Consider the following 24965-nt stretch of genomic DNA (forward strand, 5'->3'; position numbering starts at 1 on the left):
GAGTGATGAAGTCACAGAAAGCCATGTGTTGCCGTTTGGCATATATCCAAGGATTAGGAAAGACTGTTTAAAAGATTAAGAGCCTGAGATAGAAAAGACCTGAATGGTCTATTAAGTGGAAGATATCTTCCATTTCACTGCAGTTTTCAGAGAATTTAGATGATACATTCATAAGACGCAGAGATTTTTTTTTTTACTGCTTTCCACAGTGTTATTTAGTGAGAGAAAACATTACATCCAGACTTTAAGATCTGTTTGGAATTCTAGCTCCAATCAAATTCAGGAGAACTTTGAACTGCTAGGCTGGCTTTGGCACTAAAAATCAAACTATCAGCTTCTCTTTTCAAAGAAGGGGAATAAGATAAAAGAGAGGTCCTAAATGAGTTCATCTCATTCTGACCGGTTTCAAATGAGTTAACTCATGTCATTTTACCTTCTCAAAACCTCGACCAACCATTTGAAAAGGTTACACACCTTATCAACAGTAGTGCAAACAGGAAAGGCTTGATGAACAAAAAAAAAAAATCTCAGCAAAAATGAAGCAGTCTAGCATTCCATGGGCTTCTTATCTGTCTGCGTGTATCTGTTCATCATTTAAAGATCTCTCTTCTTGTATGTACAACTAAAATAAAGTACTACCAACAATCTGGGGCATTACTTAAACATATTCCAGAGTTTAGCTATCTCCAGAAGTAGGAGGGGGAGCAAATCAAGGATATCCTATAATGCAACACACAATATGCACAGGCTAAGCCTCTGAGATTATATATGTAAACAATCTCAATTGTAGTTACGTACTTTAGACGTTATTGGCTCACAGCCTTTAATTAGAGTGCTTGGAAACTAAGCCCAATATGTACCTCCAGACAGGAAGGAGTTGCACTTCATGTGCGGATGTATTCCACTTTCCTGAAAGTACAAACTCTGCACAGAAAGGAAGGCTTAGAATTTTTACAGGTGAAAGGACAATACTAAAGCCACTGAATTGTATGTTCCAAACAAATAGATCTCTTTAAAATGTGTGCAGCTGAGATTTAAAAGAAAAATGCCATATCCTTTGGGCTTCTGAACACTTAATATTTTCTCTTCTTGGGAGAAAGAAGTAGTGACTCAAGAGAAACTCAGATTTATAAAATATGAACAAGGCTGCCTCACAGTGCTACATACATTGCTAAGGTCTGGGGCATGTGGACTGGAAGGGCTGACTGGAACAGAATCACCAGCTGCCGACGGCATATACATCACCGGGCCTGTCTGTGTCGGGCTAGACACAGCTGAGGATTGCTGTAAATCTTCACTGAGAGCAGGCTCTGGAAGAAATAAAAGCACATGGAACATTACTCAAAGCTGAACAATTGCAATGGAGCACAAGATGTTTAGGAACAAGAATACCTAGATATTCTTGAGAGAAGAAATATTCCACAAGTACCTACTTATAAGTGTAGAAGCAAGGAGAAATATTATCTGGCAAATGGCTACTCCTTATCTAATATTCCTTACATTATTACTGTCATCACTTGTACACCGTGCTGCTCTTTAGTCCATTAACGCTGCTCCAAAACTATCTTCCCTGCATGAATTGTGTGTTACTCATTCAGCTGTCTTGAACTAAGCAGAGCTTCTTTCATTGGTAGGCACAAAGTTGATGGGTGCATTATAATTATCTGAGGAAGATAAGTTTCCATCTGTGCTCACTACAGACCATTACCAAGAAAAAAGTAACGTACATAGAAAGGCATACACAAAAAGTAAGTGTCATTGGCTTGGAAGGTAAAGTAGATGCTGTGGACTTGTAGTATTACAGCTTACACAACTCAGCATCTTTACAAAAACTATGTAACTGGTACTCTGCCTGTATTGCAATATCTGGTTTCAACACTGTGTTTTGGGCCATTATAGCCCACAGCTCTAGCTGTAATTACTGGTGGTTGATGAGGCTTCCTATAAAAGGAACTGTATAACCTGTAGGGAATTTATCCTCACCATTCCTTGACAAAGGCAGCAATTACTATTGCCATCATTTATAAAGGATAATCAAATATCAAGAGATTTGCTCAAGGCCATGTGGTGAGTCAGTATCAGAGCCAATCTACTAAGTTCTGAGTAACCTGCTCTAATTGCTGCAAATTCAGCAGTGAGACTGGAGTGCAGAAACTGAGTAGGAGCCATAGGAGCATGAGAGCTAACCGGTTATCTATGAATGTTAGTATTCACCAGAACTCTCACAACCAAATCAGCATCCCTAGTTTATAGATGATGAGAGGGAAGATTGAAATAATGCCCTATAAATCAGGGAACTACCAAGAAAAGAGGATTTGAGGAAAGGCAGACAAAAATCTGCATATTTTTCTTCTCCAAACTGACTTAAAGATTTAAACTCTAAGCAAAACTTCATAAATAGTAAAATAATATTTAGTGTATAGAACAGATTAATACATTATCTATAATTATCAATTTTATTTTCAGTTTTTAAAAATACAATACTTTGCAACTTAGCTAGGTACAGTTCATCCATGTACAGAAGACAAGCAGCTTTCTCTGTTTCCGTCCTCCTAAACTGACATACAGAGAACTGAGCAAGTGAGAGGCAACAGAAGGAAATACTTCAAGAGACAGAGCAGAGCTAAGGGCTGAGTCCCACAGACTACCTACTGCCTTCAGCTCTGCCAACGCCTCCCACACTACCACAGTTTCACAGGAATTGTCAGAGCTAATACTTTGGTTTTGAAAATCCTTCCTGGAAGCTCTAGTTTAGCGACCCCATGTTTTAAACTAACTATTTTGGCCAGAAGCTCTCCATAGCTCAAACATCCATGAAAGACAAGAGAAGCAGCCCACGTACGTTCTACATGTGCAAAGGCACAGAAGGGTCCTCGGGGACAGCTGCCAGACTGCTGCATATCATTGCATTTGGTGGATTTGTAGATCTAAGGATGGGGAAAAAAAAAAAACAAAAAAAACAAGACATGAACAGGAAAAAAACAGTGACCGGCAGCCCAGGTACAAAAGTACTACGGAGAGACTCGACAGCAAGATAGGAACACAGATAAAAGGCGCAAAGGCCAGCAGAGTTCAGGGTGATCATTTCAGTGCTTTGCTTCGAAGAAAGGAAAACCCACTATAGTTACAGAAACACCAAAATATGCCCATCACAGCTAGAGCTCACCCAAAGATCAACCCATCACACATCAGCTCACCCAAAGGTCACCATTTGCCATAAAGTCCCTCAGTCTCACTGGAAGCTCCATGGATATTACAAATGGTAAAAGGTAGGAAACAGCTGACAGATGACAGCACACAAAGTTACAGCCACATGTTTGCAAGGAAAATAACAAACCATTGACAATGATTGTAGGAAATGGATTATTCCCCTTCCCCCCAGTTTGACAGGCGGTGACAATGGTTACTTTGCTGATACAGGCCCAACAAAGCTTTTCAGCACTGTAACATGAAGCACACTAGGACAAGGTATTAATTACACTTTCTGTAAGGATATTGGAATGCTCTGGACATGCTCACAACTAAGAGCTTGGTGGTTCATATCTATGGTTTAATGTGATCATCACCAACCAAGAATTCTTCCTCAAGGAAACAGATGCTGTATGCTCACCTGCAAACCCACATGCTTTCAAAAGGACCCCCATACATGACAGTGCTCTTACACTTGGTTTTCCCCTACCTTTCTTACCTCCTCCCGTATGATCTAGCTAAAGAAAAGGCATCCCCATCAAGCAGCTGAATTTCAGCTTACTTCTAACATGCAGTTTCTCTCTATCCCAGGACCACACTGCAAGCAGCCCACATACTCTCCCAGCTGGCACACTAATTTACTTCATAAGACTGGAATGCTTTTGCTTTTCTAGCCAGCTACCAATGTAGCAAGCAGGTTACTGTACCTCTGGATGGAACTGCTGTTCTGTGCGAGTGTGGCAGTATTGGCATGAGTCTCCATTTTCACACTTACTGGGATCTCCCCACTCGTCTCCATGTTTCACACTGGGACACGGTGAAGATCTGTGTAAATAAGGTCGCAAGAGAATGTATCAGACTCACAAATGTGCTTTGAGCTTTGCTTCCTTTGAGCAGGTCGAGGGGGTAAATTCTCCTCTTCTACTCCGCTCTGCAGTGCTGTGTCCATCTCTGGGGACCCCAACATAAGGACACAGACCTGCTTGAGCGGGTCCAGAGGAAGCCACAAAGATCAGGGGGCTCGAGCACCTCCCCTGAGAGGACAGGCTGAGAGAGTTGGGGGCATTCAGCCTGGAGAACAGAAGGCTCTGGGGAGATCTTAGAGCAGCCTTTCAGTACCTAAAAGGGGCCTACAAGAAAGCTGTTGAGCAACCTTTTACAAGGGCATGTAGTGACAGAACAAGGAATAATGGCTTTAAACTGAAAGAGGGTAGATTTAGATTAGATATAAGGACAAAATTCTTCACTATGAGGGTGGTGAGGCCCTGGCACAGGTTGCCCAGAGAAGCTGTGGCTGCCCCCTCCCTGGAAGGGTTCAAGGTCAGTTTGGACAGGGCTTTGGGCAACCTGGGCTAGTGGAAGGTGTCCCTGCCTGGGGCAGAGGGGTTGGAACTAGGTGATCTTTAAGGTCCCTTCCAACCCAAACCATTCTAGGATTCCTCAATCGGGAGGCAGCATTGGCAGGCCCACCCTCAGCTGTACAATCTGTTTGGCTGGCTGCTGCCTCCCCAGCCCCCACCCTTGCTGCTGTTGCATCTTCCCCTTCTTCCAGTTTGCCAATGAAAGAAACATGGCTTAACTCTCCATCTGAAACTGAATACAACCTGAACCAACATAACTTAACAATAGTAGCAGCTGATGTGATTAGTGTCAGAGATGCTGGGTCTGGTTTCTGTTTTGGAACGGTACACTCATAGAAAGCTCATAAGTTAATTGGCTAATCCTAAAACACATAATACCCCTACAGTAGTATGTTTCCAGGGTTATAGTATGGCCATATGGAAAAGAGACTGAGTCAGGTCACTGGGGAAAAGGCAAGACCATTTTCTTTCTCCCAGCCAGGAACAGTTCTTTTTCCCAGTTTTGAATTTTTGCCGTGACCTACTTCCCCTGCTCTTTATGCTCTTAACCATTCCCTCAGACAACAGCAGAGGGAAGCAGATAGCAGCAGCAGATGCCTGCATGAAAGGCAGCCACATCAGCTGGGGGTGGGGAAAGCAACACAGAAGTAAGTGGAGAAGCTTTCACCTCTTCCCTTCCCAAAGGGCCCAGTCAGGGGCAGAAAGCACATAGCCGCTGCCTGAAGACCGGCTTAGCGTTTCTCTTTCTCCTGAAAGCATTGGGATTAATGTTCCTTTGATTTTTATTTCGTTTACTTTTTGAATATGGGATTTCAGTGCCAATTCAAAAATTTCTGTGAATGCTGGGGGTGGGGAAGGGAAGTGAGAATATCCATGGTATTTTCTCTCCTGGCTTTCTGGTCTGCTCTTATGTTTTTCAAAAAGGAACTAAGGAAAAGCCCCACTGAGACCACAACAAAAGCTCTGTTGTGTTGGAGGAAATGAGGGCCTATAACTTGGATAAAACGCGTTCAGGGAGACGCCGCATGCTGAAAAATCCAGTGACAGCTGAGTGACAAGAACACCCTGGTGCCTCAAAAGCAGTCTTTAGCAGTTGGTTAGGAATGCATGTCCAGCTACAGTACTGCTCACACCGTGCCTCACGATCCCCATCACCAGGCACACACAAGCAGCAGCTTGATGATTTTGAATCCTTTACCGCGAAAACACTGTTGCACAGGTTTGTTTCTAGATGGGGATTAAAACTTGCTTTGGGGTTTTTTTTTGTTTTTTTTCCTGCACTGCTTTCTAAAGCAGAAGTTTATACGGTAAGGGGAAGCCAGACACTTTTTTTTGCTTTGTTTGCTATAAAACCAGGGTTGTAATATGATTTAACAACAGTCATTTATTAGAGATATTGGTTGCTATATATAGGAAAACTCCTTGTTTAGCTTGTTCTCCTTCTCCTAGGCAGAAGTAACAGTCCATCACATCCGTCAGTACAGGCCTTAGAGACATGCTAAAAAAAACCCAAACCACAACCCTATCTAATGGGTAAAAACCTAGATACCTCATTACAGATTTCTACACCTCACCACTCAGCTGGGAAATAGAACATCCAGGACCATGGTACCTGTATTTGTGTTTTCTGGGGCTTCTTCTTCTGTCTTTGCTATTGTGGTAATAGGGACAGGCATAACCCTGCCGACAGAGACGGGGGGGTTTCTTACATTGCTCTGTCTTGTAATTTCCCAACACATACGTTGTATCTGCAAAAGAAGCAACTGGTTAGTGGGAGATAACCATGATTTATATTTACTATGCAAAAGTTTTGACAGGAGCAGGCACTCCACAAACACCAGACTTTCCCAGCCCCACAGCCCCTAAGTGACACTCACCTTGCCACCTTGGCTCCTCACTGAGTATTTTCTCTATCATAGCATGGCTAGCAGCAACTGCGGACTGACCCTCTATGCCACCTTCCGATGTAGTCTGACCATTCTGCAAAGCCTCCATTGCCTGAAGCTCCCTTTGTGGAGAAAGTTAAATGAACATACACACTGAGCAGATGAAGAGACAGATAAATGTGTATAAAACCTGACATACTGGAGTGCAGTAACAATTCCCAGGTGGGTGCATTTCATTGATGCATTTCTTGTCAGAACATCTTTAGTCAAACAGCAATTGCAATACATGTTCTTCATTCCCTGGGAATTCTAGATGCGTTATTTTGACACCCCTGCATCAGACTCCAAACCACAGCACAGTTTAAAATCTGGTCCCTTCTTCCATTTTGAGTATCCTCCCTGGAGATTTTGTAGATTTGCCTTATTAGGAAGGCATATATCATCATCACCACTCTAACACACAGAAGTAGTACTGTCCTTCAATCATCTGACTTTTCATTCATTCATGACAGAAATTACCTTTTTCATACAGAGCCCCAACCTCTACTAACCTTATGTCATACACTGGAGAGCGTAGGTCATGGGGCCCATGAGCAAACGCACAGTGGACTCCATTCTTTGTGCAGTTTCCCTTGGAGTCTGTCTCATGAATGCAGATTCCAGTTTTGTAGTAGCGCAAGTGATACCTCCTCTCTGTGTCTCCAGTAGTTCTATGCAAGAAGGGACACCTGAGGTACAGAAGGAGGAGAAGAACAAAGTTTAGTCACACAGGTGATGGACTCAACACTACCAGAAGGATGCTGCAGCTGACAACACCTTTGCTAACTCTGGCCCTTCTCTTATTCTGTGCCTTCCAATGCTACACAGAACCCCTAAACCCGCCACTACACAGTGTAGGAGTTTCCCTTCCAAAAAGACAACTGGATTATTAAGACAGCAGCAGCTTATTATTCTAGTCTAGTGACTGCCAGGGATCTGGAAAAGAGCAAGGACACTGTCAAGGTGTTCTGATATACTAGTTGTGATTGAAGGGACATCACACGGCACATACCATTTCCTCAGCAGCCCATCTAGACTTCGTGCTGCTACTGTTTCCTGCTGATGTACTCCTACAGGGCTGCGACAGTCTATCTATAGCCAGATGCATCCTTCATGCAGAGCACGGGACAAGAAAGGAGAATTACAACACTACCATTTTGACTTTTGTTTCCCCTCTTAGGGAGAAAAAGACCAATCTACACTGAGAAATAAAAAAAAAGTAACAAGACAGAATAGGTAAAGTTTAGATATTGTGGCATCAAGCTAAAAATACTAATCAGCAAAGAGTCCTGAGATGGCAACAGTTTTTGTTCGCTGAGTTTGGGCCAGATATGAACCAATATGATCCATATGATCTAGCAGCCAAAGCCCCCAAATATCCTATTCCCAGTTCTCTTCTAACAAGAAGAAAGTATTGAAACTGAAGGTTCAGGATGGGGGATTATTCCATTCTGCTGTAGTCACAAGATCTTTACTTAGTTGGGTAAAACAAATAGTTTTACCGATAAATAGCATTTTTCTGTGTGTTTATACTGGCACTATGAAAAGGAACTGAAATTCCATCTTTCTATAGCATCTCTACATAAAACACTCCCTATATTTGACCACAGTTTGGCTACACTATTTATTCTTCCAGATCTCTCACGTGACTAAAGTTATATTACTGGGTTAACCCTTTAATCGCTGGAGTCTGCCACAGGCACAGCAGAAACACTTGCATCCCTGCTCCAGTTAAACTTACCACAAGAGAAGAGCCAATAAAACAAACTCTTCCTCATGTTACCTTATTCTGGGTACCTGTCATTTTCTTACTTGCTTCTTAAAAGTCCAGGAAGACAAAACAAACTGGCAAGTAAGCACTATGATTAAAAAGATGGGGACAGATAATTCAGGGGGCAGACAAAAGGACAAAGCTCCTCCTCTTTCTTAAATCTGCTAAAAACTAAGCTACCCTGCTAGTGAGCAAGAGCTATTATTTGACAGTCAGGGACTTACAGGAACAGTCTTTCTGAGCCCATTTGTCAGCAAGCTGGTTTTCCCACCTCAACTTTGCTGAAGATGCCAAGGCTCATGAGGACAGTGAACTGCCACCTAAGTCATCCTTAATATCATCTCTGCAGCAGGTCTGGAGCACATGGGTTGCTATTACAGTTTTTACATCTGTTCTCATGTTACGTATGTTACAAAGCTGCTTTACTGCTGCCTTCCCTCATCTCTACAAGAACTGGCTGGAATCATCACCTGGACTGATCCCAAAAGCCTAATGCCTGAAAAGCAGGGTGCAGTCTTTACTTACTCATCTCCTTCTGGGCAGATTCCTGTGGTCTCATCATACTTGGTACAGTAAATGTCAGGGCTGTAGTTAAATGTACCATCCCGGCGGCGGATAGATCTGCGACGACGCTGGTTGACAAAGTGCCAGTGGAAACAAGTGTAGGGCCGATGCTGAGTGCACTTGTGCTGCACGAAAAGAGGGCACTGCTCTGTGCGGAACTCCTTCAGGTAACTGCAGGCAGAAATCCAACAGCAGGAGATTAGGACGAGGATGCTGGTCAGAGACATTATCCAATCACCCCGCAGAGTCCAGGCCAAACCAAGCTGCATCCATCACAGAGGTGCCTGCTGTCCTTCCCACACCCTCCCTTGCTTTCCCTTGCTGGTTGTCTGTAATGGGAATATATCAGTTACCAGGTCAGTTAACACAAACATGAATGCTAACAATAGCTGAAATCACTTTCTGTTGTCCCTGTGGTATAATTCTGAAGAGGCTTTTTATGAGCTTAGAAAATAATTTGTGAGAATATAGAACTCCTAAGTACCTTTAACCATTTCTATCTCTGAGAACAATATGGGCAAAAAGGGGTTTCCTTCCTATATGTTCAGTTTAAAAAACAAAACACTTCCTTGTAGCTATGTTTAAAGCTTCAAGTTTCTGACAGAGAAAGATTTTTAAAAGACTCTTTCATGCCTTGTCCTCCTGGTTTAACTTGGCTCCTTCAGTGCACGGTCAACTATGAAATTAAAATTAATCAATTTCTCTCTTGCAACCTTGTGAATTCAGGACTTAGTCTTGAAAAGCGGGATAATTATCCTCAAACTCCTCTATGTTTATGTTGCTTTAATATATAATTCTCTGAAAGTACGTGTCTTCTTTCATCCTGAGAACTAAAGAAGTCACAAGCTTTTATTTGTGACACTAATAACAGTCTCTAAACCCAGATTGTAGAGGATTACAAAATGGTTTAGATCAACATAATGATCTGACTGTGATCTGTGTGTAGGTGCTTACAAAACCCATGCTGCCTGAAACCCACTAGCTGCCCTGTACTTAGAGGCAACATATGAACAATCCAAGTAGCTCAAACACAAATCCCACCGGTTTCAGTCTCAGAGACACCTCCAAGAACACAGAAGGCCCAGAGCATTCTGGTCTCTTACATTTAGAGGTCAGTTTAAACAATGAGTAACAAAACTTGTTGGTCAAAATAAAAGCACTAGTATTCTGCTGGAAGCAACAGGATGATGTAACAGCAGATATGGACTCATTTTAAACTGCATATGTACCACGACAAAACAAAACAGAGTATAGCAATTTGTCAAGTATTCTTTCCCATATCAGATGATCTTTCTATCATGTTTCTAAATAAATGGAAAGATGTCTGATGCCCAAAGATGTATTTGCAGATAGTATCATCATGCTAGATTCATTCTCAAAGCAACATCTGTAAAATAAAGCTGTCTTTACCCTGGCTGAAGAAAAAGCCTCAGGAAAATGCACAAATTCAACCAAAGTGGTTTTATTTGTTTGCTATGAAGAGAGAATATCACTGGCAAGAGCTTTCCTACATTGGATTTTGCAAGCATGAAAGGATAAAAGCCCTTCCTCCTCCTCTTCAGCCTCCAAATACGTGAGACTTGCAGGTTCCACTGCTTCCGATCTGCAGATGCTCAGGGCTGGGGAGCCCCCCAAGCAGCTGGCTGTAAGCCCTTTTCAACCCAAGTCCATCTGTCCCCTGAAAACCAGCGTGCCTGGAACAGTATCTGCATCAGGGCCCAAGGCTTAACATCAGAAAGGCACAAGCCAGTGTGCAAAAACAGGTCTGGTTGGAGCAGGTGAGGGCTAACAACATCACTCTGCTTCTCTTCACTTTTAAAAAACCGGCTCCATTCAAATAGGGATCCCTACTCCAACCACAGCAGCAATTAATCTGAAAACTGAATACCACAATAAAATTAATCCATTCTTGAAAAGTCTTGAAAAGCTTTCTGAGCTGTTGGACCAAGTACAGCTGTAAAAGGTGGAATATTATTTTATCTTATCAGCACACTAATAAGACTGAGAACAAAAGTGACTAACCACATTTAGGTTAGAAATTGAACTAAGTAAACTTAAGCAGCATGATACTTAAGACTGCCCATCCACAGATACTACACAGCCACCAACCAGTCCCTTCCACCCATACACCTCCACATAAACCTGAGATTTATGTTACTCCCATTTTACATATGGACAAACAGCAAAACAGCTGACTGTGTGCCCCAGCCAGTATCATACAGATACAGCAATCAGATCGGCGACAGAAACCAAGGGCATTTCAACACCTCCACCTCCACTGAAATGAGTCCTGGGCTTAATTTGAAGAATAGCAGCTTGAACCTCTTCAATACTCTGCAAACTAAGGGGAGATGTATCAGGCCTACACAACCTGGCTATCAAGCGCAGCGCTCCAGAGCTGTAGTGGTAGGCATGTACGAAACCCTGTTAAAACCCCTAGAATTTAACAACTGCGTGAGCAACCGAGCTGAAACAGCTTCCCTTTAGCAGGAGAGTTAAAAAAATGTACACACTGACTAGGGAATTCAGTCTCTGGAGTGTCAATTGTTGCTGAAGAGCATTTGAAAATTAATTGCATTTCATGATTGGCTAAACTCCCCGGAGAAACATTTATTATAATGTAAATGAGAGATAATTACATAAGTAAATGGTTCACCTGAAAAGTGTTTAACACCTAACTTGCTTCATCAGAAACGCATTCTTTAATGCTGTCTATTAAATAAATTCTCTCTCTCTCTCAATTTCAAAGCAAGTCCTGCAAACAGGTGCCATTGTGCTCCGCATAACACATTAACTGTGCATGATCACCTCTGCCATAGACCCGACAGAGGAAAAGGAGAGTTGTCACATTAACTCAGTCATTTCAAGCCTTTCAATCACTGCTTTGTTGTGTTTGTTTTTTTTTTCAAGCCACTACATTTTAAATCACCCTCCTCCACAATAGCCTGAATGGTAAATTGCCTTATAGCCCTGTATTTTCTTGATCCATGAAGTGAGTTTTGGGTCCTCTGGGAGAACACGGACCACTCAACCAGCCACTTTGTATTAAAATATATGAAAAGCATCTAAACCATATGTGTTTTGGGAACATAGAAAGGATACACAGACCGCACTACTGCAACGTGATGGCTCACAAAGCAGAAAGCTATTAATATTTCAGTAGCCTCTTTGCAAAGGCTCTAAACAAAAACACAGAAAACACTGTCATGACAGATCCTTCTGGTGTCAATGGTCTCTATAAATTTTTTTCCCAGAACAGCTGAGAAAAGGAATTTTTGAACGACCCTTCAAACTGAAAACATGTTGATAACTGGTCCACACATTTCATAGTGTGTCAGCCAAACGCTGCGTCTGTACAGGAAGAGGAAATCCAGCAACGATAACTTGCATTTCTCAACTCCTCTCTAAAGATCTCAGGAAACTCTACAACCCTCACATGAAGGGCAGAAAAATTATTATCCCCATTTTATATAGAAGTTACTTCTATATTTATAAAAAAAAAAAGTGAAACTGATCAGTTCTGCGTTGATCTACTTTACATGCACTTTCCTTTGCTTGTGTGTAGATACCATATTGTCAAACCCATATAATTTTTTTTTTTTTAAGTGGAAAGCACGTAGCATGGTCTTCTGATACTACATTAACATCAACAACAACACCCGAATTCCTGCAGGAAATGTTATCATTTATAAGTCCTACTAAACAAAGGCAAATGTAATTCTAAATAAATAGGACAAGACTGGCCAGAACAATGCAGATCAAAGTCCCCAGGCTGAACTGAACTTGCTGCTGAACAGGATGGACACTACTGGAAATTAAAACTTCTTTCACTAGGAAGACAAGAGGAGAGGTTCCTAGACTAGCTTTGGGAACTCCCAGAAACCAACAGGAGCAGCAAAGTATTAGAAAAAAACCCAATGCTTCTTTGCTGAAATTTCTTTCCTCTGGGGTGCGATGTGGGAAGAGGCAGTAATTACCCTCTGCATGAATTTACGCTAGCGGAGGTACTGCTAAGTGTCTTTAATTGTCAGTAGCAGTTGACTCTCCAGGGCAGGGCAGCAAGGGTTTACATCTGCAGCTAGTAACTGCAGCTAGTTCCCCCTCTGCCCTGAAGGAACTGAGCGCCAACCTGCTCTGGGAGCTGCAGGAAAAAAGATGGGGGGGGGGGGAGAAAAAAACCTGTACTTACAAACACCACCACCACAATATCAAACCTAGAAAGAAAGAAAGAAAAACAAAACCAAACCATAAGCCAAGAAGAAATTAACCTAGAAGCTTTGTTTTTAAACTCAACAATTGCAGCCTTGTCCTGGTCACATTCATTGCCTGCTGCAGCAGAGATTTCTTGCCTTGCTGCAGCTTTGCTGGTCTGGCTCTGTTCACACCTAGTGCGCTCAAGCAGCTCAGTACGAGAGGATACCCGCACCTGTACCGTGTTCCAGGGCTGCAGCCTTCCTGCCAATCTTGACCTAAGTCACACATGCAGTGGCACGAGCTCCATTCAGGAAAATTTGCTGGTAATGCACGAAGACAGCTGAGCTCCAAATTCCTCATTAAAAGCCTTACCCAAAGCTCCCTGAAAACACTGGAAGATGCACAGGGGTGCCAAGAGAGAAGTTTCTGCTTTGTAACAGAATCATGAAGACTGGGGAGAGAAATAACACTGAGGAGCATAGAAACAAAAGGATTAAAACCAACTCTTCCAAACTCTTGTTGCTCCCATAACACAAAACCAGGCCCTTCTTTGCTTCTGACTATTTGAAATCTTTACATAGGCCCCAAGATGAGCTCCTCTCCTTTGCAGCCCTCCTTGCTCCTCCCAGTCAATCCCCTTTCTGCCAAAATTCCTCTCGGGCCCAAAGAGAGTGCGTAAACTCATAAACAGGATCTGAATCTTCTGCAGCAGTACACCACCAGAGAGAGAACCATTAGATAATTGTTTGGCTAATCCAGACTAGGACACTGCCTGTAAATGTAGGACAATAGTGAGATCTAACACCACTGTCATCTAGATTTCGCATACAGTGGGTGTGTGTTTACACTCACGAAAACTATGCTACAGCACCCTTAGTAAAAGCCTGCCTTAAGTGATTGGTAGCAGTGCTGTTTATATAGCGTTAGACCAGTGTAAACCACTGACATCTTTTATACTAGTGACCAAGCTCACACTCAAAGCACTGGCTGCTGTCAGTGGGGCTCCATCCCTGCAGCTGCTCCTTGGCCACACAAAACTAACCCAGGCCACGTTCAGATAGCGCAGGCTCCGGTCGTTTCTGTGAAGTCCAGCCTGACATGGACACTTCACTTTCTTATTAGCACTAATATTAGAAATTACTAGTTCAGGGCTGTATAAAGACTCTTAGTACTAGCTACTGTCCAAAAGAGGCCACAGAGGCAAATCTAACCAGGAAATCTACAAATAAAGTCTTTGGTTGGGTGTTGCTTTTTTTTTTTTTTTTTTTTTTAAACCAAGGCTTAAGCTTCTGGTAAGATTTCAAATATCAGGAAGAAAATGCTCTTCTGCCATTACCATTTATTTCAGTCCTGTCTGCCTTCTCTCAGCAGAGGATCACGCTGGCAAAGATACGATTTCATCGGCACAAAAGTACATGGGAACACGAGGGATTTTTGCTAGCATTTTTGTATCAATCACGTCCTGCTGTTTCAGACAGGACTGCGTGAGGCTGTAGACCTCGTCATAAAGTTTCAGGTAGTCCCAGTTCACCTCACTTGTAGGCAGACATCCTTCCTGAAAAATGCAGTCTGCATGACAGAGGTCACTGCTCTCAGCTGCTCATCAGCTTTCCTTTGCTGTAAGCTCTTACTGGCACCGCTATGTCCAGACAGCAAGACGGGAAAAGTTTTCCTAATTCAGTTTAGGCAAAAAAGAAAAATAAAAAAAAATTTTAAATCACCAGCTTAGCTTTAAAGTTTAAATTAGGGGTTTGAGCCAACACAGATAAAATTAAAGTAAACCAGGGTGTGCTAGTCCAACAGACTGCCTGCAAAGTCGGCAGCATTGCAAAACCCAGGAGAAAGTATCTAACTGTAGACATAGATGTTTCTAATTCAATAATGCTTATCTATTGAAAATATTTTCAAAACTGCTATCTTCTTCTTAAGCAAAAAGAGCCACCCCAGCACAACAGGAAAAGAACTGTCCATATTTAATCAAGTCCCTAAATTCATTTCACCCTCATAAAATTTTATTGCAGAAGATGATATCAGATACACTTTAAGTAAGAAACCCATGACTCAATTATTTTCTTTTACTGAACTGTGGTATTCCAATTGAAATGAGTCAGTGGTGCATGACAGAATCTACTTATTCCAACAGGATACTCAATAAAAATCCTACTAATGCACCTTTCGTTTAACATATCATTACTGATAGCAAAAACCCATGATATGCAGCTCTGACATTGCTCAGGAGTTTTTGCTCTTAGGGCAAAGAAGATATTCCAGAATAAATGGGGGGAAAAAACCTGGGAACTTAAATAGTAGTGTCATTCCAAAATAATTCAGAGAAAGGGTTTGATACCAGCATTCCCATGATGTCTTATAAAATGCTGGTATTTCAATGCAAAGCAAGCTTCCCAACAGGGAATATAGCCTTCGACTTTCAAGATTTCTTGGGATTTGGGAGAAAAAAGTGAAACAAACAATTCAACTTCATAGGAGTTGTAGTTCCTTGTTCCCACGGGTGGGCATAAGGCAACCCCAAATCCCTCAACTGACAGCTGCAGACTACCTGCAGCCTGGTTTATAGCCTGCCCAAACCTCGGCAAGGAAATGTTTAGCATCCTTCTAATAAGAGCAGTAGTTAATACAAGTCTGTTTCAATAAACATTATTTTCACTTACTGGCACATGTGATCTAATACTGAAACAGAGCCTCACAAGAATCACTGCTGAATAGCAAGCAATAACAAACACTTCTAGCAACAATCTTGAAGGTTTTCATCATGATTCTAGGAAAAGTTCTAACCAGGTTTTACCAGTAATCTTTATCAGTTACTGTGGCTCACCACTATTGGATATTTTTGCTTTTCCCATTTAATGGTATTTTTCTAAATAACCTCACAGACCTGACCAAATCCTCACACTCCACACCAAGGCTTTTGCATATGCTGTGCCTCACCTGACACAAAATGCAAACATCTCTCTGAGTGCATCTCAACAACTATCAGTCTATCTGCCTTTCCATACCCTCAACAGCCAGGTGCAGTTCTGTAAACCTTGAAAAGATTAGAAAGCATTTAAATCTCAAAGAAAAATATATGGATCACTTTATAAAAACAAAAGGCTGACTGTGAATGTGAGGAAGGAAAAAAGGATGAGGAAAAAGTTTCAGTGAGCTCACATCTGTCAAGAAGATAGACTTCACATGCCTCAGTGTTTTCTTTATCACCTAAATAAATTGAACCATCAACTGGAAAAAGGTCACACAGCAGACAGCACTGTGTGATTTTAAAGCTGTTAGATTTCCCTTTCTCCATTAGAGCTTGACAATAATGTCAGTCTAAGGTCAAATAAAGAAAGTGAGAGTTGGAGAGACTTATTACAGATGCATGGAGTTGGGCTTGTTTGGTTGTGGAGGTTTTTTTGTTTTAAGAGTTCATATAACTCATTGTGTACCTTAGTGATCAAAAAGACAACTGCTCACATCCAAACCCCATGGCTCCCCCACTTTTCACTACAGAAATAGGTAGGCAGCACTCACCAGTTTTCCTTTTCCTAGACATCTGATCGATTTAACAAGTTGAGCTGGACGCTTTCAAGTAAGTGCTAAAGGATAGTGTTTACTGCAGAAGCTAAAATTCAAACTGCTACATTACACAGACCCATGGATAACACACCAGCAAGTACAATAGACATATTCAACAGTAACCTGATCACTACTGTAACTATTTCTGGATTTCAAAGGAGATCATGAGGTGGACAACAATGCAACTAATTCATTTCAGCTGCAAGAAAAGAACTATATACTAGCAATACTTTATAGATAATAACTTGGAGTAACTGCAAAAGTTCATGCTAAAAATAACATGTGTTGGCAACTATCAGAAATGATCTTCAATTAAAAGAAAAATGTCAGACACAAACAGTCGTGTCTTGTCTACGCTAAAAAAACTAAGGAAAAACAAAGAGAGACACTAGCTACATCATGGTGCCAGTCCACCACGGGAAGACAGCCTTACACCAGCTTCAGCCTGTTTGGTTTCCACAGTTATAGCAAAAATGGCTTTGTTTCGAGAGAAATACCATGCTGTAGCTAAGTAGCTCACCAATGCTCTGTCTTGATGAGGAAGGAAAATCAAGGCTTTCAACTCAGAGTTAACTCAATGAAATGAACATTTATCACATTTGTGAACAGCCAAGACACAAGCTCCGCTGAGTTACAATTGTGTTGCAGTCTGTGGGTGTCAGGGGAAAGAGGTGCATGTTCAGACTTCCCTCGAGCTGTGCATCCCTTAGGCTTGGCATACATCAAGTTGTGTCATTCAAACCCGACAAATGAAACAATTTGAGTCATTTTTTTGGCAGTGCTCTCTTTAAAAAGCATAAACTTGTTGCATCAGTGGACCATGAAATGTATATGACCAAGCCATACCAATAAAATCCATTTTAAACACAAGTGTTTGTTTACACAGAGCTTTCACCTTTCTAATTAAAACAATCCAAGCACAGGCATATGCAAACATTTAACTGCATTACATTTCAGAGATATTTCCTTAAAAGCCATTGAGCAAGATCCAGAACACTGCAGAAAGTCTTGAGTTTACATTTACATTTCCTTGTTTTATGTTTTTCCCCAAATTAGTTGGCCATGAATATGTATTAGTTGACATGACCTCAAAATTAACTAAGCATTTCAACAGATCACGTGATGTTTTAAAAACACAGTCAATTTTTTCCAAGTTTAAATGACATATTTTCAATTTAACACCACTAGTTTAAGTAAACGACGCAGCTGTGCCTAAAGTACACCTCCCTGTTTTCAAACATGGATTGCCCTCAGTTGAGACAACCCTCATCACTCTGTGGGTTGGTTTCTGCTCTAAAAACTATTTAGCTGCCATTAATCCTTCCCTACAGCACCTGTGTAAGTGCAGAGTCTATGAAAACAGGATCATATTGAAATAATTATTTTTCAATAACATGTGGGTTGAGCCTAACTGTTTCAGTGAAAATACTGGAGCTTACTGCATCCAGACAGCTGTACACTGCTGAAGGTTTATACCTGGTTTAATTGCCAGCACAATATATCAACATGTGCTTAAATATGAGCAGTTCAATATTTTACTACTAGTTACTTCGCAAAAACATCCATCCACAGACTTGTCTAACATGGTCATTTATTCAACTTATGTCCAGATATATTTTCTATCTTATATTAACTGTATTGGATAGGTGATGCTTCTTTATCCTAGTGTTAGTGTTTGTAGCCTCAGACACATGAAGAATGTCTGCAGAAAGGCAGAGTTCAAACGGCATCGACATGCATCAGGGTTGCTGCACTAGACTACAATGAATTAAGGCCTCAATAATACACTGATGTCCTGTGCTATAAAAATTAAAGTTTTTCCACACTGTACTTCTCCTGCCATCAATTCAACCACTAACAAAGCCTACCCAGCGCTTGCAACTGCAGAAACACTAGCGAAGTCTGGGAACAGGGCTGGGCTGTTTTAAAAACTTGTGTTACTCACTCTGCTAGTTCCCTAAAACAAAACATCCCACATGCAAGAATTCATAAAGGCTAATTCAGAAAAATATTATTTCCATACAAGCCATTACACATAGCTCAGGGTTTCAGTTACAGATTTTTATGAGCACTTTCAGGCAGCTAACCCTCAAGGTCTTGTCTCACAAGAGGTGCTTCAGAAATAGAGCACAGTAACGTTCCTTCTCCTGACCACACCAAAACCCCTCATGATTTAACAAACAACCTGTAGATCAACTGCAGCCCCACAATCACAATAGACAGTACATGAATTGTTTGAAGGTCTACACTTACACTGGACCAAACCGAGAAAACCAAAACTCCACAAGAAATGACAGATCTAGGGTGCTCTCGTTCAGACCAATCTACATTTGAAAAATGAAATGGCATCTGCTTCTTCTCAGGTTAAATGCCAGTCAGATTTGCAGCAGCCTCTTTGGAAGGGCTTACGTTTGTGAACAGACATTTTCTGTTGTGAGCCTGAAACAAAACACGGTGATTATCTAACAAGCATGAACCTGCATCCTATAACACATGTGCCAGCACAAAGATAAGAGCCAACTCTTACTGGTTGATTTTGAAGAATCAATGTTAGCCATTCAATCAATTTCCTCTTCTATTCAGCAGTCAAATGAGACTTCATTCGCGTCTGCGACAGCCCAGGGAACTCTTTCAACACTCCATAAGCCAGGCACACCTCAGAATAAAAGTCCTACACACACAGGTAGACTGGTCCAAAGAAGCACCATGATACGACCCCATGTGAGACTGCACTTCAAACAGGTAGGCTGATATCAAGAGATACACCAGCTCTCCACCAAGGAGAAAGCAGTCAAATCCCAGGCTATACCACAACTTCTCATTTTCCATTTTGACTAATCAATACATGAATAAATCTGGTGGCATTCTCAAGATATTTTAAATGCGCAAACAATTTTTTTTTTCTTGTTGTAAAGCTGCACAATTGCCCTGAGGCATCTGCTAGTTTTATTTCTGCTATGATGGTAATATTCAAGTGCTATTAATGAAACCTCACAGTCTATTGAAAATTAGAGAAGAATCACCTCTGAGCATATTGGGTCAGGACTGACAGCTTCTTTTTGAACTGCGGTGACATGCTGAAGATGAAGGCTAACACATAAAACAATACTGACTTTATTTCAGATTTTTGCAGATATTCATCAGGTATCGTTTCAAGAAAATATTTCCCTTTCCATATGTGCATAACTGCTTATTGATGTGAAGAAATTCTAGGCATACGATGATAAAAAGCAATCCAATATTCATTTCTTAACTGTAATTAACAGTGACATCGTTCTTAAGACAGTATGCTCTGCTAAAATATATTTGCAGTTTTTGACCAACAGATAGCTAGGAATGGCCTAAGATTTTTCTTGTCTAACCACAAACTCAGTATAAGTTCCTCTTTTGACAGTGTTCTGACAACTATATTCAATTAAACGTCTCTGACTTTTAATAAGAGATAAGAATCAGGCCAGTAACAAGCATCTCAGTGAGCTAAGACTTTTCTTGCCACCATTGCACTTTAGCCCTTAAAATTGAAATATTTCTTTCAAAGAAAACCTTGAACTTTTCTTGTTGTAACAATAACCTTCTAATCCTGAATGAACACTACTGCAGGGTGAAGGTGTCTGAGTCAGAAGACAGCCTGCAACAAATATGAGAAGAAATTGTTGGTATTCATTTTAAGGGAACATTCATTCCAACTGATATTTCAAATGTCAAACTGGTATTAACTGCATCAAGCACTGATCAAAATACACAAGACAGAGATTGCTGAGAAAATTATCACAAGCATCTAAATTGGCTGTCATCACTAGGTGGAGTTTGAAAAAGTACAAGCCTTCAGCATCTCCCTATACACCCTTCTGGTGAGGCTTTGTATTTTTGATTGCCCCGATACAGAAGACAAACTATTTCTCAGTAAAGTGGAGAAAAACAAGCAACTAAGAAATTGCAGTTGCTCTATAGCCTGCTGGCACATTCATTCATTCAGGAGACCAGGGGATCTGCTGGCTGGCTCTGTGCATGCACAGGGCATAGCTTTCAGTACCAACTTTGTACCCGATTTGCAAGTGATGTGCTGAATGTTACAAAAAGCTTATAGAGTAGATGAAGGCCTTATAATGTAGAAACCTCTGTGATCATCTCCCTCTTGTAGCCCAAGATTTCCCCAAAATCTAGTTTAAGGAATCTTTAAGGAGGAAACTGACACAATATTAAAAAAGCAATGACAAATAGACAAAAAATTCTTAGATACTATTTAGGTGTAGGTGATTCCGTTGGGCAAAGGGATGAACCGGGTAACTTCTCACCATCTCTTTCAGCCCTGTTTCTTATGCTTTCAAAAAGATTTATGAGATTTTTAAAAAGCAAAAAGAAAACGTTGACGGAAGGAGCAAACCACCACCTTGGCATCCTCTGAAAATGAACATGGCTCTTAGGGTCCAGACAAACAGGTTCTCAGGAGCCTCAACACAGCAATGTAAGACATTATTGCACCAGCTTTTTGTTTTGTTCCTCTCTGAGAAATTACAGCTCCTTATAGCAGGGTTAACAGAAAGGAACGTGTGCCTGCTCTCCGGTGGCTCCAGTTCACAGCCTGGTATATAATACAGTCTACCAGTGACAGTTAGCTCATGCTAATATGCAACACAATAAGCGTGATTAACTGATGTACTGACACATTCCCTCCTGCCACGTTGTTACAGGGGCAGGGACATCCAGCAAGCAGCTAGGCAGAAATGTTGTAATGCACTGCCGGAAGATTTTCCGGAGAACACTGGTCAGACCCTTTGTAACAAGAAAGCTGCACATTGCTGCTGCTCACAGAAGTTAGAAAAACCTTATTCTGGTGGAAGGGGCAGATCTAGAGGAAGATAAAATACTGAATTCCAAGAGAATTTTCCTTAAAATAAAGCCACACAATATAAACAATTAGACAATACATAAACCTACAAAATGAGAAAAAATGATATAATGGGAAACTCTAAGCTCTGAGGTTTTCTAAAAGAATTATTAATTTTCATTTTGCCTCTTATGCACAAAAAAAATATCCTATATGCTAACGTAAGCAATGCATAAGCACTAACACAATACTTTTTAATCAGAAAATTGAAGGAACCGTTTTCCAAGTTGGAAGAATTCTGTATGACTGAATCCCTCTCCTCTTTCACAGAGTTTTGGATTTTTGAAATGCCAAGCCTTGCCAGACCAAAACTAATTCTGAAAATGTCAAAGCAGTACATGAAGCTTTTCATTCTGCCAAATATCTATACGCTGCCGATAGAGCAGTTATCTGTATGTGAATTCCCTGTCACTTTTGATACCCCAAAGCATTCACTTATTAAGTGTAAACGTAGCAAGAAAGCCACAGCTCCAGCCTCCCTTCAACACAAGGCAGAAGAAATACCTCCTTGCCTCAGCACGTGCATTGATCAGCAGGACAACGCGGTCCCGCGCAGAGCCTGGCCCATCGGGCCCGAATGACCCACACCACCTACCTCTCAAGCTGCAGGCTTTCGACACTCATCCTCTGAAGGGCCATAAAAATCCAGTGTTATTTTTCAGTCTATGTATTCGGTGGTAAGCACATACTGTGAAGGCAGCTCTTCCTGTTCACACTCCAGTACTTTATATTTCCAACTTCCTGTAGCTATTCACACTTCCTAATAACAGTTTGCGGTGGACCTGTGTTCAGTGAAGTTCACACAGACTTAAAAAATAGCAGTAATAACCAGCTTATGCTTCCCTGATAAGCTGACATTTACAGGTAACTCTGTAGTAGACCAGTGGTAAGTCCCTGGTTTAGCAGTACTGACTTACTCTGTGCTTTCCCAACTATCTCCGAGGGTATTACTAAATTTGAAACCTAAAAATGCATGGGGTTTTTTTTGTTGTGTTTCTTTTCTGGGTTGCTTGTGGGAGTTCTTGTTTGGGTTTTTGTTTGTTTTTTTGTTTTGTTTAAACAACAGGGCTAGTTTCTATTTTTGTGTAAGTCCATATCAGCTTATTGATCTAAGAGTTGTCACCAGTAAAACCAAAGCAGAATTAGGGCAACAGTTTGTTATTTTAAGAGTTCTGATGGTTTAAAAAGAACACAAAAGGTTTCTAAAAACAGTTTCAAAAGCCTAAATGTATTTGCCAGGTTGTGAAGACCACCCAATTCAAAGCACATCAAAAGTATAATCTAACAGACTATGCAGACAAATGCCAAAGGTTCTAGAAGAGCAAGCCACTATAGAAAAAACACAATTCTGCGAACATGTTAGCTACACATCTGGTTTTTTAGTTTTCTTTCCACAGACACTCCGTGTGCATGTCTGAGACCAGACATGCTGTGTTTGCCCTGCCAGTGATAAGACACTGTCCACTGATAAGAAGATAAGGATTACTCTCTGCTACTACAAATGCTTTGAGGTGCGTTTTTGTCTGCTATTGGTCTTGAGTAAGAATTTAAACACAAGATTTTGAGATAAATAAGGCTACATGTGCAAGCTCTTTATTGAAATCCAAGTCCACCTATGATCTTGCTGTTTTTATTTCTTCTTCACCCATATTTCCATCACTGTCCTAATCATGGTTCCTATTTAAGGCTGAGAAACCCCCAGACAAGGCACTACTCAGAAACATGCAGATACAAAAATGTCTTTGATTTGAGCTGTAAGTAAAGCATTGCACCAATCTGATTTTCATCCCCACTTAAAACATCCTTCACTCTCAAGTGCACTAGTCCTTCTACCTCTAAATGGCTGGCATCAAAATGGTTGCAAAATAAAGCTTGGGTGAGTGCAAGCCAGCAGTCACTAACATGACGGCACGATCAACTGTGTGGATGCAGGTCTAGCACTACTTACAGGGTACTAATCCTTCAGGAATTTCCCACAATTCCTTCCCTCGTGCAAAAGGAAAGACAAGTTTTTTTGTCTTTTATGCTGCAAAGGCATAATCACAAAGCTTATCTTGCTGTAGTACAAAGGAGGACAGGATGTGCTCCCAGGCATCTCGGTCCAGAACTCAAGTAAGGGTACAGCCTGCGGGGACACGGAAATCTGAAGTTTATTTACAGGATGGCTGCTCATATTTAAGACGGGCACACTCAAGAGACTTATCTTGAGTAGCAATGATCTGGGTTATGCCCCGCAAATCTGTGTCCCAAAGAGTTTATCTCCTAAATCAGAATAGTTTCAACACTGCTTTTGAGCATGTGTATTTTGAATAGAATAGACAGAATGAAGGCACTCTTCGTTTTTTCATTAAATGGGTTAATTTATCTTCGCTGGAACGTTTGCTTCCCTGCAGAGTTATTAAACTGTCTGACTTTCAGGTGAATGCACAGCAAACAAAGGGCTGCTCCACTTTCACTCATCTAAATTCTGCCAGATCGATAAACACCCAAGCAGCGGATACAATCTTTACAATTCACAATTAAGGAGTCCAGCCAGACTGAAAAACCAATGAAGACAGAAACAGCCAAATGGAGAGACTGTACCAAAACAAAACTACACCATCGTACTCAGTATCTACCACTGCAAATGACTGATCACTTGCTTTCAGTTTCTATGAACTCAGCCTCTATCCACATTTGTAAGTAACACATTAAAGACAAGAGATAGATACACAAAGAAATAACTGTGCCAGCTAGAGCTACGAAACGGTGCAGAGCCAACACTTAGTTGAGGTTTGACAGAGCCTACCCAAACCAAATCCACTTCCCGCTATGAGCAATCCACCAAGCCCTGCACAGCACATTGCCCGAAGCAGATCAAAGCCACGCCAGCCCGCAGGTACCCCAGGAAGGAGCCCAGCTCACCCCTGTGTCTGAGGAGTACACCGACCTCACCCCGCTACGGGACTGCGGGGAACAGCCACACACAGAACTCTCTAACCCAGCAACCCAGAGAGCCGTTGAGTGTTTCATTACTCATGTGAGGTCTACACACAGAATACCAGATCCCCAGATGAGAAACACGCCGCTCATAATTAAATTGCGAAGTCTGCAATTATATACCAGAATGACTTGGTCTCCGGGAGTATCTATCTGCACGCTACAACTGCCACCAAGGACACAATCCAAGGGGTTTTTTAAGCTCTTCCACTAGGAAACAGTGCCAAAGGTGCGAGATAGCATCACTACTTCTATTTTTTTCAGATTTTCTTTTGCTGTACGTCTAGAACAAATACAAAGGCTTACTGACAGGATCTAGAACTGCAGTTCAAAGTACCTAAAAATCTCATGCAAATAATAACAAGAGTCTAGAAATCGACACTAATACGAAAATTGGAACATTTTCTAACACACACAACCAAAACTTTCCAAGGCAGAGATCCCCAGCACCAGATTGCCTGTCCCCAGGGAACAGCAAAGTATGCAGATAATTAAGCTTACTTGAGTTTACAACTTGTAAC

At 41.3% G+C, this 24965-nt stretch overlaps 1 protein-coding gene across 7 annotated transcripts in view; it reads right to left on the reverse strand.

The window, feature by feature from the left end:
• UNK (unk zinc finger) overlaps positions 1-24965 on the reverse strand; it is a 43007-nt gene that overhangs the window by 15537 nt on the left and 2505 nt on the right. For all 7 annotated transcript variants that reach the window (XM_074922154.1, XM_074922150.1, XM_074922153.1 and 4 more), the window contains exons 2-8: positions 8772-8981; positions 6988-7164; positions 6428-6558; positions 6163-6298; positions 3897-4014; positions 2843-2927; positions 1168-1310 (exon numbers count right to left, since the gene is read on the reverse strand). In XM_074922154.1, coding sequence (XP_074778255.1) covers positions 1168-1310; positions 2843-2927; positions 3897-4014; positions 6163-6298; positions 6428-6558; positions 6988-7164; positions 8772-8981 — 1000 coding nt within the window. The remainder of the gene's footprint in view (positions 1-1167; positions 1311-2842; positions 2928-3896; positions 4015-6162; positions 6299-6427; positions 6559-6987; positions 7165-8771; positions 8982-24965) is intronic.

Source organism: Athene noctua, chromosome 18 (assembly GCF_965140245.1).
Source record: "Athene noctua chromosome 18, bAthNoc1.hap1.1, whole genome shotgun sequence".
Classification (NCBI taxonomy): Eukaryota; Metazoa; Chordata; class Aves; order Strigiformes; family Strigidae; genus Athene; species Athene noctua.